General features: G+C 43.0%; 2 protein-coding genes across 2 annotated transcripts in view; one reads left to right on the plus strand and one right to left on the minus strand.

Moving 5' to 3' along the window:
• Window positions 1–16120, minus strand: part of NUP188 (nucleoporin 188kDa) — an 84864-nt gene extending 68744 nt beyond the window's left edge. Inside the window, exon 1 of the mRNA XM_006892477.1 lies at window positions 16070–16120. Coding sequence (XP_006892539.1) covers window positions 16070–16101 — 32 coding nt within the window. The 5' untranslated portion in view covers window positions 16102–16120. The remainder of the gene's footprint in view (window positions 1–16069) is intronic.
• A 385-nt stretch (window positions 16121–16505) lies between these two features.
• On the plus strand, window positions 16506–18128 carry DOLK (dolichol kinase). The gene has a single exon (XM_006892605.1). It carries the CDS (start codon window positions 16512–16514, stop codon window positions 18126–18128), a length of 1617 nt encoding a protein of 538 aa, XP_006892667.1. The 5' UTR covers window positions 16506–16511.
• The last annotated feature ends 1015 nt before the right edge of the window (window positions 18129–19143 follow it).

A 19143-nucleotide genomic window follows, 5' to 3' on the forward strand; every position in this document is an offset into this window, starting at 1 on the left:
TGCTGCAGAGGGTCAAGGAGAGCAGCCTCCAATATGGATTGAGGCTCAATGTCAAGAAGACAAAGATTCTCACAACTGAACCAATTGGAAGCATCAGGATGGATGGTGAAGAGATTGAGATTGTCCACAGCTTTAGTTTGCTTGGCTCCAGTCAACACTTTTGGCACCAGTAGCCAGGAAATTAAAAGGCATATTGCCATGGGAAAGTCTACTGTTAGTGACCTCTCCAAATTACTGAAGAGCGATGGTGTCTCTCTAGAGACTAAGGTGCGTCTTTGCACCTAAGGCTATGGCCTTTGCAATCACTTGTTATGCATCAGAGTTTGAACAATGACTAGGGAGGATAGAAGGAGAACTGATGCCTTTGAGTTGTGGTGCTGGAGAAGAGTATTGAGGGTACCATGGACTGCTAAGGAAACAAACAGATTCATCCTGGAAAGGGTTAAACCGGGCTGCTCCTTGGAGGCAAGGATTCTGAGGCTTTGTCTGACATACTTTGGTCATGTTGTAAGGAAAGACCGGTCCTTGGAGAGGGACCATGCTTGGGAGGGTAGAGGGACAGTGCAGGAGGAGAAGGCCCTCTATGAGGTGGACTGATTCAGTGGCTGGGGTAATTGGGATGGGAGTGTCGAGACAGTGTGACTGGCACAGGACAGAGCAGAGTTTAGGGCTATGACTCGCAAGCAACCCGACGGCACATAACAACAACAACAACATATGTAGAAAAAATAATCTGAGAAAGAGGACTACAAGAATGGGACACCTTCCAATAAACAGATAATACAACTTTGCTTGCTCAGAGCAGAGAAAGCTTGAAGAACTTACTTAAAGATCAACAACTATAAGCTTCAGTACGGATTCTCTACTCACTCTCAATTCTCACTGGCCTGGATTTGGAAGTAACTCATAGCTGATCCTCTAGAAGTTTTCAGAGGCTATAAATCACCCAAGAGGATGAATTCAAATTACCACCTCTGCGATGGCATCACAGGTGCATATCCACTAGGCCAGCAGGGTCCCGTTACAGTACAGACTACACTTTAACATAAAGAAAACAAGCCCCACCCAACCAAACCAATAAACAACATCATGATTATTGAAGAAAAAGATTGAAAATGTCAAGGACTTCATTTTGCTTGGATCCACAATCAATGCCCATGGAAGCAGCAGTAAAGAAACAAAACAATGTAAGTAAACCAGAATAAAATAAAAATGTTATTAAAAAACAAAACAAAACATACTGTACTGGGTAAATCTACTGTGGAGAATCTATTTTTCTCTCTTTTAATTGGTTTGCTTATAAAGTTCATATATATTTTTTCCACACTATTCTTCATTCACATTGTGTTTCATACAATCATTCTCATGAATTAGGTTTTTTAAAGTGCTATGGAAGAAGGATGTCACACTGAGCACTGAAGTACCCCCAAGCATTTGAAAGCTGGACAAAACAGTGGTCAAGTCTGTGGGGAGCTGTGTTGTTAGCACAAAGGTGGCAGGTCTCTCAAACTAGGTCTGAATTCACCAGCAACTTTGGGAGAGAAAGATGGGAAATCTCCTCCCTTGTCATTATCTATGAGTCAGTTCTGACTCAATGGCAATGAGAATGTGCTTGAGACTGAGGCTTTTTGTTTTTATTTTGATTAAACTACCAATTACTCAAGAGAGAAAACACAAATTTACTAGTTGTTGTTGTTGTTGTTATGTACAACAGTCCTAAACCGTCTCTATCCTGTGCCAACCTCATTGCCTCTGACACACCCATCTCGATTACCCCAGTCACTGAATCAATCCACCTCATAGAGGGTCTTCCCCTCCTGCGCTGTCCCTCTACTCTACCCAGCATGATGTCCCTCTCTAAAGACCTGTCTCTCCTTACAACATGTCCAAAGTATGTCAGGTGAAGCCCCAGAATCCTTGCCTCCAAGGAGCAACCCGGTTTAACCCTTTCTAGGATGAATCTGTTTGTTTTCTTGGCAGTCCAGCACCACAGCTCAAAGGTGTCAATTCTCCTTCTATCCTCCCTAGTCATTGTCCAACTCTCTGGTGCATAACAAGTGATTGCAAAAACCATGGCCTGTATCAGGCACACCTTAGTCTCCAGAGAGACACCGCTGCTCTTGAGTACTTTAGAGAGGTCCCTAACAGCAGACTTTCTCATCGCAATACGTCTTTTGATTTCCTGGCTACTGGTGCCAAGAGTGTTGACCATGGAGCTGAGCAAACTGAAGCTGTGAACAATCTCAATCTCTTCGCCATCCATCCTGATGCTACCGATTGGTCTGGTGGTGAGAATTTTTGTCTTCTTGACATTGAGCCTCAGTTCATATTGAAGGCTGCAGTCCTTGACCCTCTGCAGTAAGTGCATGAGGTCCTCCTCAGTTTCAGCAAACAAAGTTGTGTCATCTGCATAATGCACTCAAATGAAAATATAACATAGCAAAACTTACTGGATGCAGCAAAGGCAAGTGCTCAGAAATTTGTAGTAATACATGCATACATGAAGACATAGCTCAAATTAACAGCCTAACTTGAAAACTTCCAAGAATTAGACAGTAAAGAGCAACTAAGCTTTAAAATAGCAAAAGAAAGGAAACAACAAAGATCAGAATAGAAACAAATAAAAACTAGGGGAAGGAGGGAAAGAGGTATTAATAAAATCAGAAATTGGTTCTTTAAAAAGATAAATAAAAAGCAAGACCCACACCTCACACCATACACAAAAATCAACTCAAGGTGGATCAAAGACCTAGGAATAAAACCAAAGACTATAAACTTCATCAGAGAAAAGCTTAGAAGAACTCCAGAAGCCCTAATTTACAGTATGAACAGTCTTCCAAGCAAAATGAAAAACCTACAACCAGGAAAGAATAAAACAGATGAAAGCGACCTTCTAAGAATCAAATCCCTATGCATATCAAAAAACTTCTCCAACAGTGTAAAAAGGAAAGCCACAGACTGGGAAAAAAATATTTGATAATGACACTTGCAAAATAGCTTGCTTCTGGAAACCCTATGCACCTGGAGAGAGGATGAAAGACACCCAAGCGTTGAGGACTCCCCTTCACAGGGTCTCTATGAGTCTCCTTGATGGCACTTAACAACAATAACATCAACATAGAGAGAGAAGAAATCAGCTGGTCCAGTGGACAGAAAGCAATGCTACCAAGCCAAAAGTGGGTAACTTTTTTTTTCTATAATTATATTTTATTAATTTTCATAAACATTTACAGAGATTTTGGGTTTCCATTCATTCATTGTTGCACTATCCTCTCTACCCTCCTCCCAGTTTGTTCTTGTCCAAATGCCACAGTGCTTGTCAGGTGGGTAACTTTTAATCAGCGGCCCTCGGGCCTGTCCTTCATTGTTTTTGTTCAGACATTCCTCTAGGTGGTATAGCCCTGGTGTACAAGTTGCCGTACAGTGGTAACTTGTTGTTGTTGTGAGGCTGAACACTGTGACACTGATGTGTCAAATGCGTTAACGGGCTGGTTACCCAAAGCGAACAGAGAGTGGGGTGGAGCTCCCCAATGAAAACAAGGCTGGAAGGAGGAGTGGCATCTGCTTCTGTAATAGCTTGCCTCCGGAAACCCTATGAACCTGGAGAGAGGATGAGAGACACCCAAGCATTGAGGACTCTCCTTCCTTCATAGGGTTGCTATGAGTCGCCTGCGACTTGACGGCACTTAACAACAACAATGACATATCTAATAAAGGACTCTTATCTAAAATTTACAGAATATTCCAGCAACTCAACAAAGAAAAGATAAAAAAACCAATCACAAAAAGGGCATAGGATATGAACAGACACTATGCCAAAAAAGAAATTCAGATGGCAAACACATGAAGAAATGTCCAAAATCGCTCTCTTCACTTCAGGAGGAGACACTGAGCTGAACACTGAAGACCCAAAAGGCTCTTTTGAGAGCCGAAGACCCAGAGGCTCGAGGCTCTTTCCAGAGCCGAAAACTCTGGCCAAACCACTGATTTTAAGCTGCTGGACCAGCTGAGGATCCTGCCTACACCAGCAGCAGTGACAGACAAAAAGGAAGAGCCAAGATGACCTCTTAGGGGTTTCCACATTCAGTTGGATTACCTTTCTTGGGATTGGGAACACATAAAAACCTCTTCCAATCCATTGGCAAGACAGCTGCCTTCCAAATTTCCTGATATAGACTGGTGAGTGTATCTAAGGTTGCATCTGTTAAGTGAAATAAGTCAACCGGTATCCCATCAATTCCGGGGGCCTATTTTTTTGTCAACGCCTTTAATGCAGTTCTGCTTCCTCTTTCATTACCATTGGCCTCTGTTCATATGGTACTTCCCAAAATTTTGCAGTGTCAATCAATTCTTTCTGGTATGTTGTTGTTGTTGTTATGTGTCATCGAGTCGTTTGCGACTCAAAGGGACCCTATGTACAACAGCCCTAAAACCTGCTCTATCCTGTGCCAATCACATTGCCTCTGACACACCCATCCCGAGTACCGCAGTCACTGAATTAATCCACCTCATAGAGGGTCTTCCCCTCCTGCACTGTCCCTCTACCCTACCAAGCATGATGTCCCTCTCCAAGGACCCGTCTCTCCTTACAACATGCCCAAAGTATGTCAGACAAAGCCCCAAAATCCTTGCCTCCGATGACTCTGTATTTCCTCAATCTTTCTTGTATGCTTTCTGGATTGCACTGGGAAAATCTGCAGTTCTGGACCTCTTCAAATCACTGAGGAGTGATGGTGTCAGTTAGAGGACTAACGTGTGTCTGATTCAGGCCATAGTCTTTTCAATTACTTGTTATGCATCATCTGAGAGCTGAACAATGAATAAGGATGACAGGAAAAGAATTAACACCTTTGAGCTGTGGTGTTGGAGAAGAACACTGAACATTCCATGGGCTGCCAAGTGAAAAGGTATGTCTTGGAGAGAGTGCAGCAGGAGTGCTTCTTTGGAGGCAAGAATTATAAAGCTTTGCCTCACATACTTTGGGCATGTTGCTAGGATGTGCTATTCCTTGGAGAAGGATGTGATGTTGGGAAGGGTGGAGGGTCGTGCCATCTAAGGGAAAAAATAAGAAGGGACAAATATAAGCAAGAATGTGAAGAATTTACCTACCAAAAACTGTAAAATATTGCTGAAGAGATTAAAGACTTACTTAAAGATATTCCATGTTTATGAATTGGCAAGTTAATACTGTTATATATCAGTAGTACTCAAAGCAAACTACAAAATCAAGGCAACCAATCCAAATCAAAATTCCGTAAGTCTTATTAGAAAGAATATAATCAATATCAACTTTATATGGAAAAGTAAGGTCTTTAAATAGTTAACAGAACAAAACAGGAGGTTTCACATTTCTTTTTTAAAATTTTTTTAAAATTTTTATTATTTTTTTATGTGTGTACCATCAAATAGGATCTGACTGGTACAGGAGGAGACTGTCCCTCCTTCTTCAGCAGAGCATCTGGTGGATTCAAACCATGTACCTCTGGGATTTCAGTGCAGCTTCTTGCCACTAGGCCACCAGAGCTCACCACGATTTCACATTTCTTAATTTAAAAATAGACTATATCACTACAATAATTAAAACGGCCTGATAATGGTAAAAAGAACACAAAGCCAAAACACCTTTAGATAAACAGAATAGAATTGAGAGTTCAGAAATAAAAGTACACATCTAAGGGCAAGTTACTTTTTTTTAAAATGGGTGCTTATATCCATTTGATGGCAAAAGAGTTAAAAAATAGTGATAAGAAAGGTCTATTCCCACATGCAAAAACATTAAACAAGATCCGTGCTTTATACTATACACAAAACCAAATTCCAACTAGATTGCACTTTAATATGCAAACACTGTCAGACCTTGCCTTTAACAGTGGATAATATAGATAATAAAAGCACAAATGGGGAAACACAAAATAAATAAATGGGGTCTCATATATAAAACAACAACAAAAAGCCAAATAACCCAGTCATAAAATGGGCAAAGGACTTAAGTCAACAATTCACTAAAGGACACAAATGGCTGCAAAACACATGTAAAGATGCTCAGTTTCAACAGCCATTAGCTGCAAATCAAAAACACCAAGATACACCAATTTATTTTCAAACGAACGGCTAAAAGGAACCATGGTGGTTAAAATGTTAAGTGTTTGGTTGCCAACCAAAGGTTAACAGTTTAAATCTATCAGTGGTTCCTCAGAAGAAAAGTACTGGCAATAGGTTCCTGTAAAGGTTATAGTCAAAAAACCTTAAGGGGTCATCCTACTGTCATATGGGACTGCTGAGTCAGAATCAATTTGAACCCTTACCTACTGATGATGGGAAACCAAATTGGTACAAGCATTATGACTATGAATGCAACACCATTTCTTTCTCAATTTGACATTTGCAGTATAAAACATCATGTCTGATTCAAAGTGGTCAATGCCAATCCACCTTGGATGTCAATCTTAATGTGTTCCACTTCATTTTTCACAACTTTCAATATTTTTAGTCATACTTTGTAAATTCTATGTTCAAATTTTATTAATGGAAGCTTGCAGGTATTTCTCTTAAATTTTTTATTGCCTTCCAATCTGATGAGCTCGACCTCTGGTACTGAATCTAAGAATGTTCTGCTATTCACAGGGTTTTAAAAGGTCTGTTCTTTCACAGTGGATGTCCAAACCTGCTTCTTAGTCAGTCTCAGTTTGAAACTCCCTTCAAGCCTGTCCACCATGAATGACCTTGCTGGTATTTGAAATACCAGTGTCATAGCTTCCAGCATGAGAGCAACATGCAAGTCATCCCAGGACAACAACCTGACAGACAAGTGCTATATCCCTAAAAGCAAGCATACACAAACTATAAAATAAAATAAGCAATAACATACAAGTCACTCCTCCAAAATAGCAAATTCCCAAGTAAGTGCTATACACAGAACCTGTTGAGTTTTTCTGTTTGTTTTTTAGGGTGGTAGGTTTTTTTTTTGTTTTTTTCTCAGCGGGGTTTATTTGTTTTCTTTTCCACAATGGCTTAAGTTCAGGTGTAAAAGGCCTTTCAAGGGGAGAGTCTTAAGAACAGAAGATGTTGTTAAGTTCCCGTCAAGTCAACTATTGACACAAGGCAATCTTATGAACAATGGATCTGAATCTGGCACTATTCTGTGCCATCCTAATCCTCTCTGATCGGAGTCACTGTGTTAATCTGTCTCGTTGAGTATCTTCCTCTCCTTTGCTGACTTTTCCACCTTTATTAGCATGATGTCATTTTCTAAGGACTGGCCCAAATTATGTGAGACAAAGTTTCACTATCCTTGCTCCAAAGAGCATTCTGGCTGTACCTTTTCCAATACATATTTGTTTGACCTTTTGACAGTTCACGGGATATTCAGCACTCTTATTCAACACCATAAGTCATAGGCATTGATTATTATTCTGTCCTAATTAGTCACTGTACAGCTTTCAAATGCAAAGCTCATAATTGAGAAGATTATCGTTTGGATCAGGTGCACCTTGGCATTCAGAGTGGTATCATTGCTTTTCAGCACTTTGACGAGGTCTCTGACAGTGGACTTTCACAGTGCAGTATGTATTTTGGTTTCCTGCCTGCTAGTGCCATGGGTGTTAATTGTGGATCCAATCAAGATGAAATAATAAATAATTTCCATATCTTCCATCTATCATGGCCTGGTGGTGAGGATTTTTGCTTTCTTGATGTTGAGATAAAAATCCATACTGAAGGCTATATATAGTCTTTGATCCTCTCCAGCAAGCAATGTTGTGTCATCTGCTTAGCTCAGGGTTGATGCATCTTCCTCCAATCCTGATGCCACATTCTTCTTCACAGATTCCAGTCTCTTACTTTGCTCGGCATAGAAAATGAAGAAGTACAGAGAAAGGACACAGCCCTGATGCACACTTTTCCTGATTTTAAACCATGCAGTGTTCCTTTGCTCTGTTCAGACAACAGATTTTTGGTCTAGGGATAGGTTTCACATGACTATACTAAATGTTCTGGAATTCTCATTCTTCTCCAAGTCAGCCATAATTTAAAATCCACAAATTCAAAAGCCTTTGCATACAATGAAACAAGCAAGCATAGAAATATCATAAAACAAACATTCATGCTATGGGGAAACAGAAAAGACCAAAATAGATGTCAGAAGAGACTCTGAAAACTGCTCTAGAATGTGGAAAGATCAAAATAAGAGAAAAAAATGCTAAAGTAAAAGAGATGAACAGAAGATTTCAAAGGACAACTCAGGAATAAAACAAAGTATAATAACAAAATGTTTAAAAAACCAGAAGAACATGTTTGACATTTCTCAAACTGAAAGAAATGAAGAACAAATTCAAGCCTTGAGTTGTAATACTGAAGGATTCTGTTGACAAAATGATGCAGGGAACATCAAAAGTACAATCTCATTATTAAGGAAAAAATCTGAAATAGTGTAAGGAAAATGACAGACACATTAAGCAAGCATATTTTGTTAGTAAATGGCACTCATAGACCTGCTCAATACAATACTGTTATAAACTTTCTATTTCTAAAAATGCAATATCTGTGAGTCACAATAAGCAAGATACGCTTGTACATAAAAATTAAAGAAATTTTTAAAAAATTAAAGAAACTTACCCTTAATTCAATTATTTATACATATTAACTAAGTCACTCTCTTGATTATCCATCTTCCATCTTAAAAAGCTTAGGAATCAATGAGCATCAACCTATCAGTATTTTCTTTCTTGGATTTCAAAATAAATAGGTAACCGTGATTCCCAGAAAACACTGAAAAGAGAGTAAGACGACCCCTACTCACATTCAAGGACCACCTTTCCTTGTTCAAATTCAAGCTATGGGTATTTGCTACACCAACTTTTGCTCAATGAAAAACATCATAATAATAACAACATCAGTAATACATTTCTCGAAATATCATTAGTTCTCAGACTACTTACAGCAAAATAACCTAGTAGATAACATATGAACCCTTAACAGTCCTGGTTGCCATCTAGAGCTATTCTTTCTTCAAGGAGGGGCACAGGAATCTACATCTTTAACAAGTTTCCCAAAAGTTCTTAAATCATCACTGATCCAAGGGATATGCTGAGGTTTGTTGTTATGTCCCATAGAGTCGACTGTGTCTTATAGCAACCCTATTACAACAGCTCTGAACCTTGTTCTATCCTCAACCAACCTTTCTGTCTCTGACACACCTATACCCGTTACCCTAGTCACTGAATCAATCCATCTCATGGAGGATCTTCCTCTCTTGAGCTGCCCCTTCACCCTCCCAAGCATGACGTCCCTCTCCAAGGGCTGGTCTCTCCTTGAAACATGCCCAAAGTATGTCAGACGAAGTTTCAGAATCCTTGCCTCCAAGGAGCAGCCTGGTTTCAACCCTTTCCAGGACAAATCTATTTGTTCTCCTAGCCATCCATGGTATATTCAATACTCTTCTCCAACAATACAGCTCAAAGACATCAATTTTCCTTCTAACAACTGTAGTCATTGTCCAGCTTTCTGATGCATAACAAGGAACTGCGAAGACCATGGTGCATAGCAAGGAAATGCGAAGACCATGGCCTGGATCAGGGTGCACCTTAGTCTCCAAACTGACATGTTTTGTTTTTTAAATTTTATTTTCTAAATTGTAATGGGAAGGAGGAGTGGCATCCACTTCCATAATAGCTTGCCTCCAGAAACCCTATGAACCTGGAGAAAGGATGAAAGGCACCCAAGCGTCGAGGACTCTCCTTCATAGGGTTGCTATGAGTCCCCTGTGACTCAATGGCACTTAACAACAACAAACTTTAATGAACATTTACAGAGATTTTGGATTTCCATTCATTCACTGTTGCATTTTTCTCTCTGCCCACTCCTCTCCCTGGAGTTCACTCTTCTCTTTAAAAAGTAAAATTCCTTCATTGGTATACAAACCCCGCTTCCCGCCCCAAGTACACTCCACTATGCAACCTTCATTCTAAACTCTTGTCCAGACTGATAAGTTTACAGATTCCCTATGCCTTTTACCTGTTTCACATATTAACTCAGGAGTTTATTTTGAAAAAATACTGGCTACTAATAAGACTGGAACTCACTGCTGGGGGGTAAGGTAGCAACTTTTCTATTTAATCTACAAAAAAAAAGAAATTAATTCTCTTGTAAAATCATGTCATACGATGGCCTTTTTGTTATAATCTGTGAAAACAATAATGCTTAATAAAATTTTTAATGTAATAATAGTAAATATTTACTGAGCCATTATTTCAGTTATTATTAATTGGTGTCAAGTGGCCTCACATCACAATGACCATGTGGACAAAATGCTGCCTGATCCTGCACCACATCCAATAATCTGGACCACTGTGATCCACAGGTTTTTCAATGACCAATTTTTAGAAGTAAATTTGTTGTTGTTAGGTGCCAAAAAGTAAAACAGTATGACTCATAGCAATCCTATGAATAACAGATCTGAATCCTGTTCTACCCTGTGCCGTTCTCAGATACATCGTCTCAGATAAACTTGAGACCACTGCTTCAGTTACTGTGTCAATCTATCTGGTTGTGGATCTTCCTCTCTTTTGCTGATCCCTCCATCTTTCCAAGCATGATGTCCTCTCCCAAGGAAGAACCTCTCCTAGCAACAACCCAAAGTAAGTGAGGCAAAGCTTCACCATCCTTGCCTCCAAGGAGCACTCTGGCAGCACTTTTGCCAAGACATACCTGTTTGTTCTTTCAGCAATCCATGGGGTATTCACGGATAATGGGTTAGAACAGGCAATCCTGGGGAGCTCTGGTGGCCTAGTGGTAAGGAGCTGCAACTACAAGCCCAAAGCCAAACGGTTCAAATCCACCAGATGCTCTGCCGAGGAAGGAGGAACAATCTCCTCCTGTACCAGTCAGATCTGATTTGATGGTACACTCACACAAAAATAGTAAAATAAAAATTAAAAAAAAAAAGAATAGGCAATCCTTTTATCTCAATTCATCTTTGTCTAGAAGTTCTGTCAAATCTGTGAAGCATCATAGTAGCATGCAAGCCTCCAGTGAGAGAGCCTAATAGTTGTGTACAAAGTATACTGGCAAGAAATATCACCAAGGTTTACCATAATATGTATTATAAAATATATATCAGACATATTGTTTTATTTAATATTGACACTTATATGTATAGCAAATATTGTAATACTATTATCTTCTAAGAAAACTATGTGATTAGGTAACTTGTCTGTCATACAGTTAACATATAATGAAGTCAGGGCTCAAAGCCAGGTTTGCATGACTCCAAAGCTTACCTATCACATTACACTCCCTCAAGCTGCATTTAAAAATTCAACCAGCCAGCAGGCAAAAATGTCAACTGAAGGGAAATGTCCTCTCTGCATGTTGTTGTTGTTATGTGCCATCGAATCACTAGCAACTCATAGCAACACTATGTACAACAGCCTTAAACCCTGCTCTGTCCTGTGTCAATCACACTGTCTCCGATATACCCATCCTGGTTACCCCAGTCACTGAATCAATCTACCTTACAGAGGATCTTCCCCTCCTGCGCTGTCACTCCACCCTACCAAGCAGGATGGCCTTCTCCAAGGACCAGTCCCTCCTTATAACATGTCCAAAGTATGTGAGACAAAGCCTCAGAATCCTTGCCTCCAAGGAGCAGCCTGGTTTAACCCTCTCCAGGATGAATCTTTGTTTTCTTAGTAGTCTATGGTACACTCAATACTTTTCTCCAGCACCACAGCTCAAAGGCATCAATTCTCCTTCTATCCTCCCTAGTTACTATCCAACTTTCTGATGCATAACAAGTGATTGCAAAGACCATGACCTGTATCAGACACACCTTAGTCTCCAGAGTTATATCATTGCTCTTCAGTACTTTGGAGAGGTCCCTAACAGCAGACTTTCCCATCGTAATACGTCTTTTAATTCCCTGGCTACTGGTGCCAAGAGTGTTGACTGTGGAGCCAAGCTGTGTACAATCTCAATCTCTTCACCATCCATCCTGATGCTGCCGATTGGTCCAGTGGTGAGAATCTGTCTTCTTGATATTAAGCCTAAATCCATATTGAAGGCTGGAGTCCTTGACCCTCTGCAGCAGAGTTTCAGGTCCTCCTCAGTTCCAGCAAGCAGGGTTGTGTCATCTGCATAACACAGGTTGTTGTTAGATCTTCCACCAATCCTGACGCCACACTTCTCCTCACAGAGCCCAGCCTCCTGGATAATCTGTTCTGCATACAGGTTGAAAAGGTATGGAGATAGAACACATCCCTGGCATACACCTTTCCCAATTTTGAACCATGCAGTGTTTCCTTGCTCTGTTCTGACGACTGCCTCTTGGTCCAAGTATGGTTTCACATTAGCACGATCAAGTGTTCTGGGATTCCCACTCTTCTCAGAGTCAGTCACAGTTTGTTATGATCCACACAGCCAAACGCCTTTGCATAATCAATGAAACACGGACAGACATTCTTCCCTGCGTTCAGCTAAGATCCACCTAACATTAGCCACAATACCCCTAGTACCATAACCCCTTCTAAACTCAGCCTGGACCTCTGGCAGTTGTCTGTTGATGTGCTGTTCAACGTTTTTGGATAATCTTCAGTAGACTCTTGCTTGCCTATCCAAAGGTAAAGTTTAAAAACTTTCCTGATCTCCAGCACAACAGTTTAGCAAACATGGAACTCCATCCCTGAAAAAGTTATAATTAACAGCAACTGAAAATTATCTTCTTTAGCCATTCCTAAGGTTGAGAAGCTTTGAGTAAAGCTACTACAAGGTTAGAAATAATAGTGTCTAAACTCAGTGTTCCTTATTTTTTGGTGTACTGTCGAATTGGATCCGACTGGCACAGGAGGAGTTTGCCTCCCTTCCTTCTCCAGCAAAGCATCTGGTGGATTTGAACCGCGCACCTTTAGGATTGCAGTTACACTCAATCTTTTATAAAGGTGTGACAGGTATGGTGATGATGACAGTCTTTTTATAAATAACTATATTCCACATGGAGATAAGAAATAAAAACTGTCATTGTCCATGGCTGCTCTAACTCTAGAGAAGGTACATATCTTTTTTTTCTTTTTATTTTGTGTGTGTGTACCATCTAATCAGATCTGACTGGTTCAGGAGACTGTCCCTCCTTCCCCAGCAGACCATCTGGTAGATTTGAACAGTGCACCTACAGGACTGCAGTGCAGCTTCTTGCCACTAGGCCACCTTTGAGCCCCCTTTGAGAAGGTACATATCTCTTGTTGTGTAAACTCAGATTTAAGCTTCACAGTAAAAGGTTTTCAAATTTTTTGTTTAAGACACCTATACCATTCAGACTTACATATAACTGAAGAACACAAGGGCCACAAGGAAAGGGTCAATAGTCAAATACTTTCTGTCAATCCTTGAGTGACTTTCCAGAAGCCTGCTTATAGAATACTATGTATAAGATCATTATTATCAAAAGGTAAGGAAAGGTTTACACACAAATAGAATCTCTCTTGGAGGGTTAACAGGAAGGAGAAAGGAAGGAGGAGGAGGGAAAAAAATTAATCAACAGACAAGGCAGATGAAAGAAAAGGCAAAATACAATAACTGGTTGATTAGACACTGAAATTAATGAATTACATTACTCAATGCTAATGTTATTAAAAAATGTCTATGAATGATTGTATGGAAAATCAATATGATTTATAAACCTTCACGAAAAAAAAGAATCAGTACAGTTAACTATACTCTAAAAAGAAAACAGTATTCTATTCTTTTAAACTTTTTTATTTTTATTTTATTATTTGTTTGTGTGTGTACCATCAAATCAGATTTGACTGGTACAGGAGGAGATTGTTCCTCCTTCTCCAGCAAAGCTTCTGGTGGATTTGATCTGCTCACCTCTGGGATTGCAGTGCAACTTCTTGCCACTTGGACACCAGAGCTCACCAGTATTCTATTTTTAAGTAATGCTAGCTTTTATTAACATACACAATGACTTTTCCTACCAACAAAACAGTCTCATAAACGCCTTAATATTGCTCTGGAAAATATTTGCATATGGAGACAGGCTCAAATGGTAAGGCCACTTGTCTGAAGACATTTGCAAATCTAAGGTATAAAGAATAGAACTGATTTCCTTAGTCCAGACTGCAAGGCATTTCAGAGGACTGATGCTTTGTAATTGAACTGCTACTGAATGTGACTTCTGGCACAGAAAGAAAACCCTTTCTCCTAGAACAAGCGATTTAGAGCTCAGGTGGCTTAGTGGCAAGGAGTTATGTTGCCAAACTAGAGGTACACAGTTTGAATCCATAAGCAGCTACAAGGGTGAAAGTTAGGTTATCTCCTCCCTTGTAATGTACAGCCTCTGAAAAACTGCTGGAAGGTCAGCTACGGTGGGTTCCCATTCGAACAACAACAGTACAGCCATAGGATGCTCTGGTGCCATAGTTCACACTAAGCAAAATGGTTAGCTACATCGCTAACCAAAAAAATCACACAGGTCTATACTAGTTCAAATCCACCAGCTGCTCCCTGGGAGAAAGTGGGCAGCCAATTCCTGTTAAGACTGACAGCCTCAAAAACTCCATAGGAGGTCACTGATTTACTGGATACAAGTTTGGGGGATTCCCTAACATGATCAAAGTAGCTTCCAAGCTTGTCATGCTTCTTCATCAAAGAACATGCTTTACCCTACATGAGGTTAACATTTACCCAAACTCCACAATAACTGAAATAAGCCTAAGAAAATAAGTGTACAGTGGCTACAATGCTGTCCTGTTATAATGTGTGGCATGAAACAGGGAAGCAGAAAAGGTCTTCATAAGGTACAGATGTAATTCTGTGACAACTTTAGAGAAAAATCTCACTTCCAGTTGGGAGGTGAAACGTGATGCCAGAGAATACAGACAGTATCTGTAAGAAATGCTGCTGCTGCTGCTGCTTGTGTGCACTGTTGAGTCAGAACCGCCCTTAGCTGACCCTCTGGCGGGTTTTCAGAGGCTGATTTAAATCTCTGGGGAGGAGACTGTCCATCTTTCTCCCCCAGAGCATTTGGTGGATTCGAACCGCGTGCCTTCAGGACTGCAGCGCAGTTTACTGGTGGTTTATTACTGGTTATTCTCACGCACTGAGGATACGGGACAAACAAGACTAAAAAGTGGGGAGAGGAACCTGCGGGTACAGGGGAAGCAGCAGGAAATGTTTAACTGATTTCGCCAGGGAGTTTTCAAGATAGACCGTGTGACAGTTTCCGCACAGCTCCGGAATCAAGCGTCTCAGACTTGAACCTCACTTTCCCACTAAGTTAGCTGAGTTGGACTTCTGACTCATCTGCAAAATTAAAAGTGCCTCAAAGACTAGTGAGAATTCAAAGAGTAAATATAAAGCGCCTCCCCGGTGTCTGGCGCTCGCAAGCCCTCGCTATCCGTGAGAACTGTAGCATTCTTTTTAATATTTTATCTTGTCCTCAAAGCCTAGCGCGGCGCATGGAGAACGTGGACAGGTCGACTGACTGAACCAATCACATTACAGAAGGGGGGAGGGAGGCAACAAACTGATGGGGCAAATGAAAGGCCGAGTACAGAAAAAGGGTAAAAACTGCAAGGAGGTTGCTCCGCGCAACGAGAAACATACTTCACTAGAGCACCCAGGGAGAATCGGGGGGATACGGAAGGGCCGGGCCGGGTCTCCCCGAGGCTGCGGCGGGGACGTAAGAGGTGTGGGGGAGGGTCCTCCGGGCGACTGCAAAGCGTCCCGTCGCGCCTCGAGGTAGCGTCGCCGCCAGGCGAGGAAGCACGAGTGGGGCGCCAAGGGGTACAGCGGTGGGGAGACGGGAAGAAGGGCAAGGGAGGCTGGGTAAGGAAACGGGAGACCCAGCACTGAGAGAGGAGGTAAGGAACCCGCCCTCCTCTTGGAGAAATCCCCTCAGATCCCCGCGCGCGGGGACAGTTTGGACGTAACCGCCTCCCGTCTCGGCGCCCGTTTTACCAAGCCGGGATTTGCTCCGCCACCACTGCCACTTCTCGCGCCCAACTCCCGCCCCGCTTCTGCCCGGTTTCACGCCCGCCCCGAACAGCCACCCGCGCCAACTAGGTCCGCTCCGCACCTCACACACGGGTCGCCGGCGGCCGCCGCCATCTTCCCGCGCGCGGGCCCCAGCCCCGCCCCCAGGCACCGCCCCCACGTGACCGTCCGCCCGGGTCCAGAGGCCGGGGGCGGGGCTTCCGTCACGTGAGGCCCGTACGGGGCGGGGCCAACATGGCGGTGGCTGGAGAGGTGAGGCGTCTGCGGTGACAGTGGCGGCGGCAGTGAAGTTGCCTGTATGGCGGTATCTGCGCCATAAACTGGAGGTGGTGGAGGGTGACTGGACTGGATTTCAGGCCGCAGAGAGTGATCTGCAGTGGAGCGTGTGTCCTCGCACCCGAAGAACGAAGGCAGCAGGTTACTAGCTGGGTATAGCTGTTGTCCTCTCCCTGGCGGTGCTGAGAAGCCAAGAATCCAAAGCATCCCTAGCCCCCAGGCTGCCCCGCGGCCTCAAGTCTGGGGACATGACCCAGCAGAGCGCTTCTCCGAGCCCGGGGGCGGGAGCTGCCCTGAACGGATCTGTGCTGGCCGAGGCGGTGGTAGTGTTCGCCATGGTACTGAGCATTCACGCGACAGTGTGGGACCGATACTCTTGGTGCGCTGTGGCCCTCGCGGTGCAGGCCTTCTACGTCCAGTATAAGTGGGACCGGCTGCTCCAGCAGGGAAATGCTGTCTTCCAGTTCCGAATGTCTGGCAACAGTGGATTACTACCTGCCTCCATGGTGATGCCTCTGCTCGGACTGGTAATAAAGGAGCGCTGCCAGGCTGCGGGGAACCCACACTTTGAACGCTTTGGCATTGTGGTGGCAGCCACTGGGATGGCCGTGGCCCTCTTCTCATCAGTGTTAGCGCTGGGTATTACCCGCCCATTGCCCACTAACACTTGTGTCATCTCGGGCTTGGCTGGAGGTGTCATCATTTACATCATGAAGCACTCTCTGAGCGTAGGTGAGGTGGTGGAGGTCCTGGAGGTCCTGCTGATCTTCGTGTATCTCAACATGATCCTGCTGTACCTGCTTCCCCGCTGCTTTACTCCTGGAGAGGCACTGCTGGTCTTAGGTGGCATCAGCTTCGTCCTCAACCAGCTCATCAAGTGTTCTCTCATTGTGGTGGAAAGCCAAGGAGACCCAGTGGACTCCCTCCTACTGGTGGTGGTGGTATCAATGATACTCATGGGTGTCTTCTTCAGCACCCTCTTTGTCTTCATGGATTCCAGCACCTGGGCCTCCTCCATCTTCTTCCACCTGATGACCTGTGTGCTGGCCCTTGGCTTGGTCCTGCCCTGGCTTCACCGGCTTATCCGCAGAAACCCCCTGCTCTGGCTCCTTCAGTTCCTCTTCCAGACGGACACTCGCATCTACCTCCTAGCCTACTGGTCTCTGCTGGCCACTTTGGCCTGCCTTGTGGTGTTTTACCAGAATGCCAAGCGGTCATCTTCTGAATCCAAGAAGCACCAGGCTCCCACCATCACCCGGAAGTATTTCCACTTCATTGTAGTAGCCACATATATCCCAGGTCTCCTCTTCGACCGTCCACTGCTGTTTGTAGCCGCCACCATATGTCTGGCAGTCTTCATCTTCCTGGAGTATGTGCGCTACTTTCGCATCAAGCCCCTGGGCCACACTCTACGGAACCTTCTATCCCTCTTCTTGGATGAACGAGACAGTGGACCACTCATCCTGACCCATATCTACCTGCTCTTAGGCATGTCTCTTCCCATTTGGCTGGTCCCCAGACCCTGTACGCAGAAGGGTAGCCTCAGAGGAGCGAGGGCCCTAGTCCCTTATGCTGGTGTCTTGGCTGTTGGTGTAGGTGATACTGTGGCCTCTGTCTTTGGGAGCACCATGGGGGAGATCCACTGGCCTGGAACTAAGAAAACTTTTGAGGGGACTATGATGTCTATATTTGCCCAAATCATTTCTGTAGCTCTGATCTTAATCTTTGATGGTGGAGTGGACCTAAATTATAGTTATGCTTGGATTTTGGGATCTATCAGTACTGTAGCCCTCTTAGAAGCATACACAACACAGATAGACAATCTCCTTTTGCCTCTCTACCTCCTGATATTGCTCATGGTCTAGCTGCTATACAGCAGTGATGAAGGAACCAGGAACATGAGGAGGATGAGTGATCCCCACAGCAGCTAGTCATCTGGACATGAAGAGCTATGGGGTAAAGAGCAGATTATGATTTTGTGGGGGTATTTTTTCAGATTTAAAATAAAAATCAAAGCTTTCTTGGTTTTAGTTTTGTTGGTGTTTAAAATAAAGAGGCTTAAAATATAATACAGCAACTCAGAATGTGAGTGTGCTGTAGAGCATAGACCTTTCACCTCGTAGCTTGTGGTCTTTCGAGAGGGCTAGAGTGGACACCAGGAACCTCTGGTGATGCAGTCCATAAGGAATTGCATTGCTAACTGAAAGATGGCGCTTGTCTGGTTATTTGAATCCACCAGCCAATCCACAGGAGAAAGATGGCAAATCTTTCATGCCATTTATAGCCTCAGAAAACCACTAGAGGATTCAGCTATGAGCTGGTTCTGACTTGATGGCATTGACGAATGAGTGTACATTCAGGTTAGAGTCCTTATCTGTACTATTTATGTCACCTTGATTCTCCTGTCTACAAGATGGGAGTAATTAATAATAACACGTATCTGTATGATCCAGTGAAATGAGATGTCCGGCAAATAATGAGCAATCAGTGTGGGAAAGTGTCACAGTTCCCCAAGAACAACCATATTGTAGAAAAGAAAAGAAAAAAACCCAAACAAAAAACCAACCCATGCAAGCCTATCAATTGTGCTTGAAGAATGAACAGACTCTCCTTCCCTGGCTTCATTTGGAGAAGGGAGCTCAAGGGGGAAATAGTTTAGTGTATGCGGTTTCTCCCATTTGGAGTAAGAAGAACAGAAGGGGAGAGGTAGGATTAGCTTGTTGCATTCATGGAAGGACTGAAGAAAAAGGATCAGGTCCTGGGGTGATGTCCCGTGGGTGTCAGCCAACCTCCTCCACCTCTTCCATGGCCTCTGCTGCCTGATTAAGTGGTCTGACAGGTAGGCCAGCACAAAGTCTTCTCAAGGGGTCCCTCCTGAGA

Source organism: Elephantulus edwardii, unplaced genomic scaffold, assembly GCF_000299155.1.
Source record: "Elephantulus edwardii isolate Elephantulus edwardi_28Jun2011 unplaced genomic scaffold, EleEdw1.0 scaffold00116, whole genome shotgun sequence".
Taxonomy (NCBI): Eukaryota; Metazoa; Chordata; class Mammalia; order Macroscelidea; family Macroscelididae; genus Elephantulus; species Elephantulus edwardii.

Excerpts from the sequence above, each read along its gene's own strand:
- DOLK (XM_006892605.1), top strand. The coding sequence starts at position 16,512 with ATGACCCAGCAGAGCGCTTCTCCGAGCCCGGGGGCGGGAGCTGCCCTG.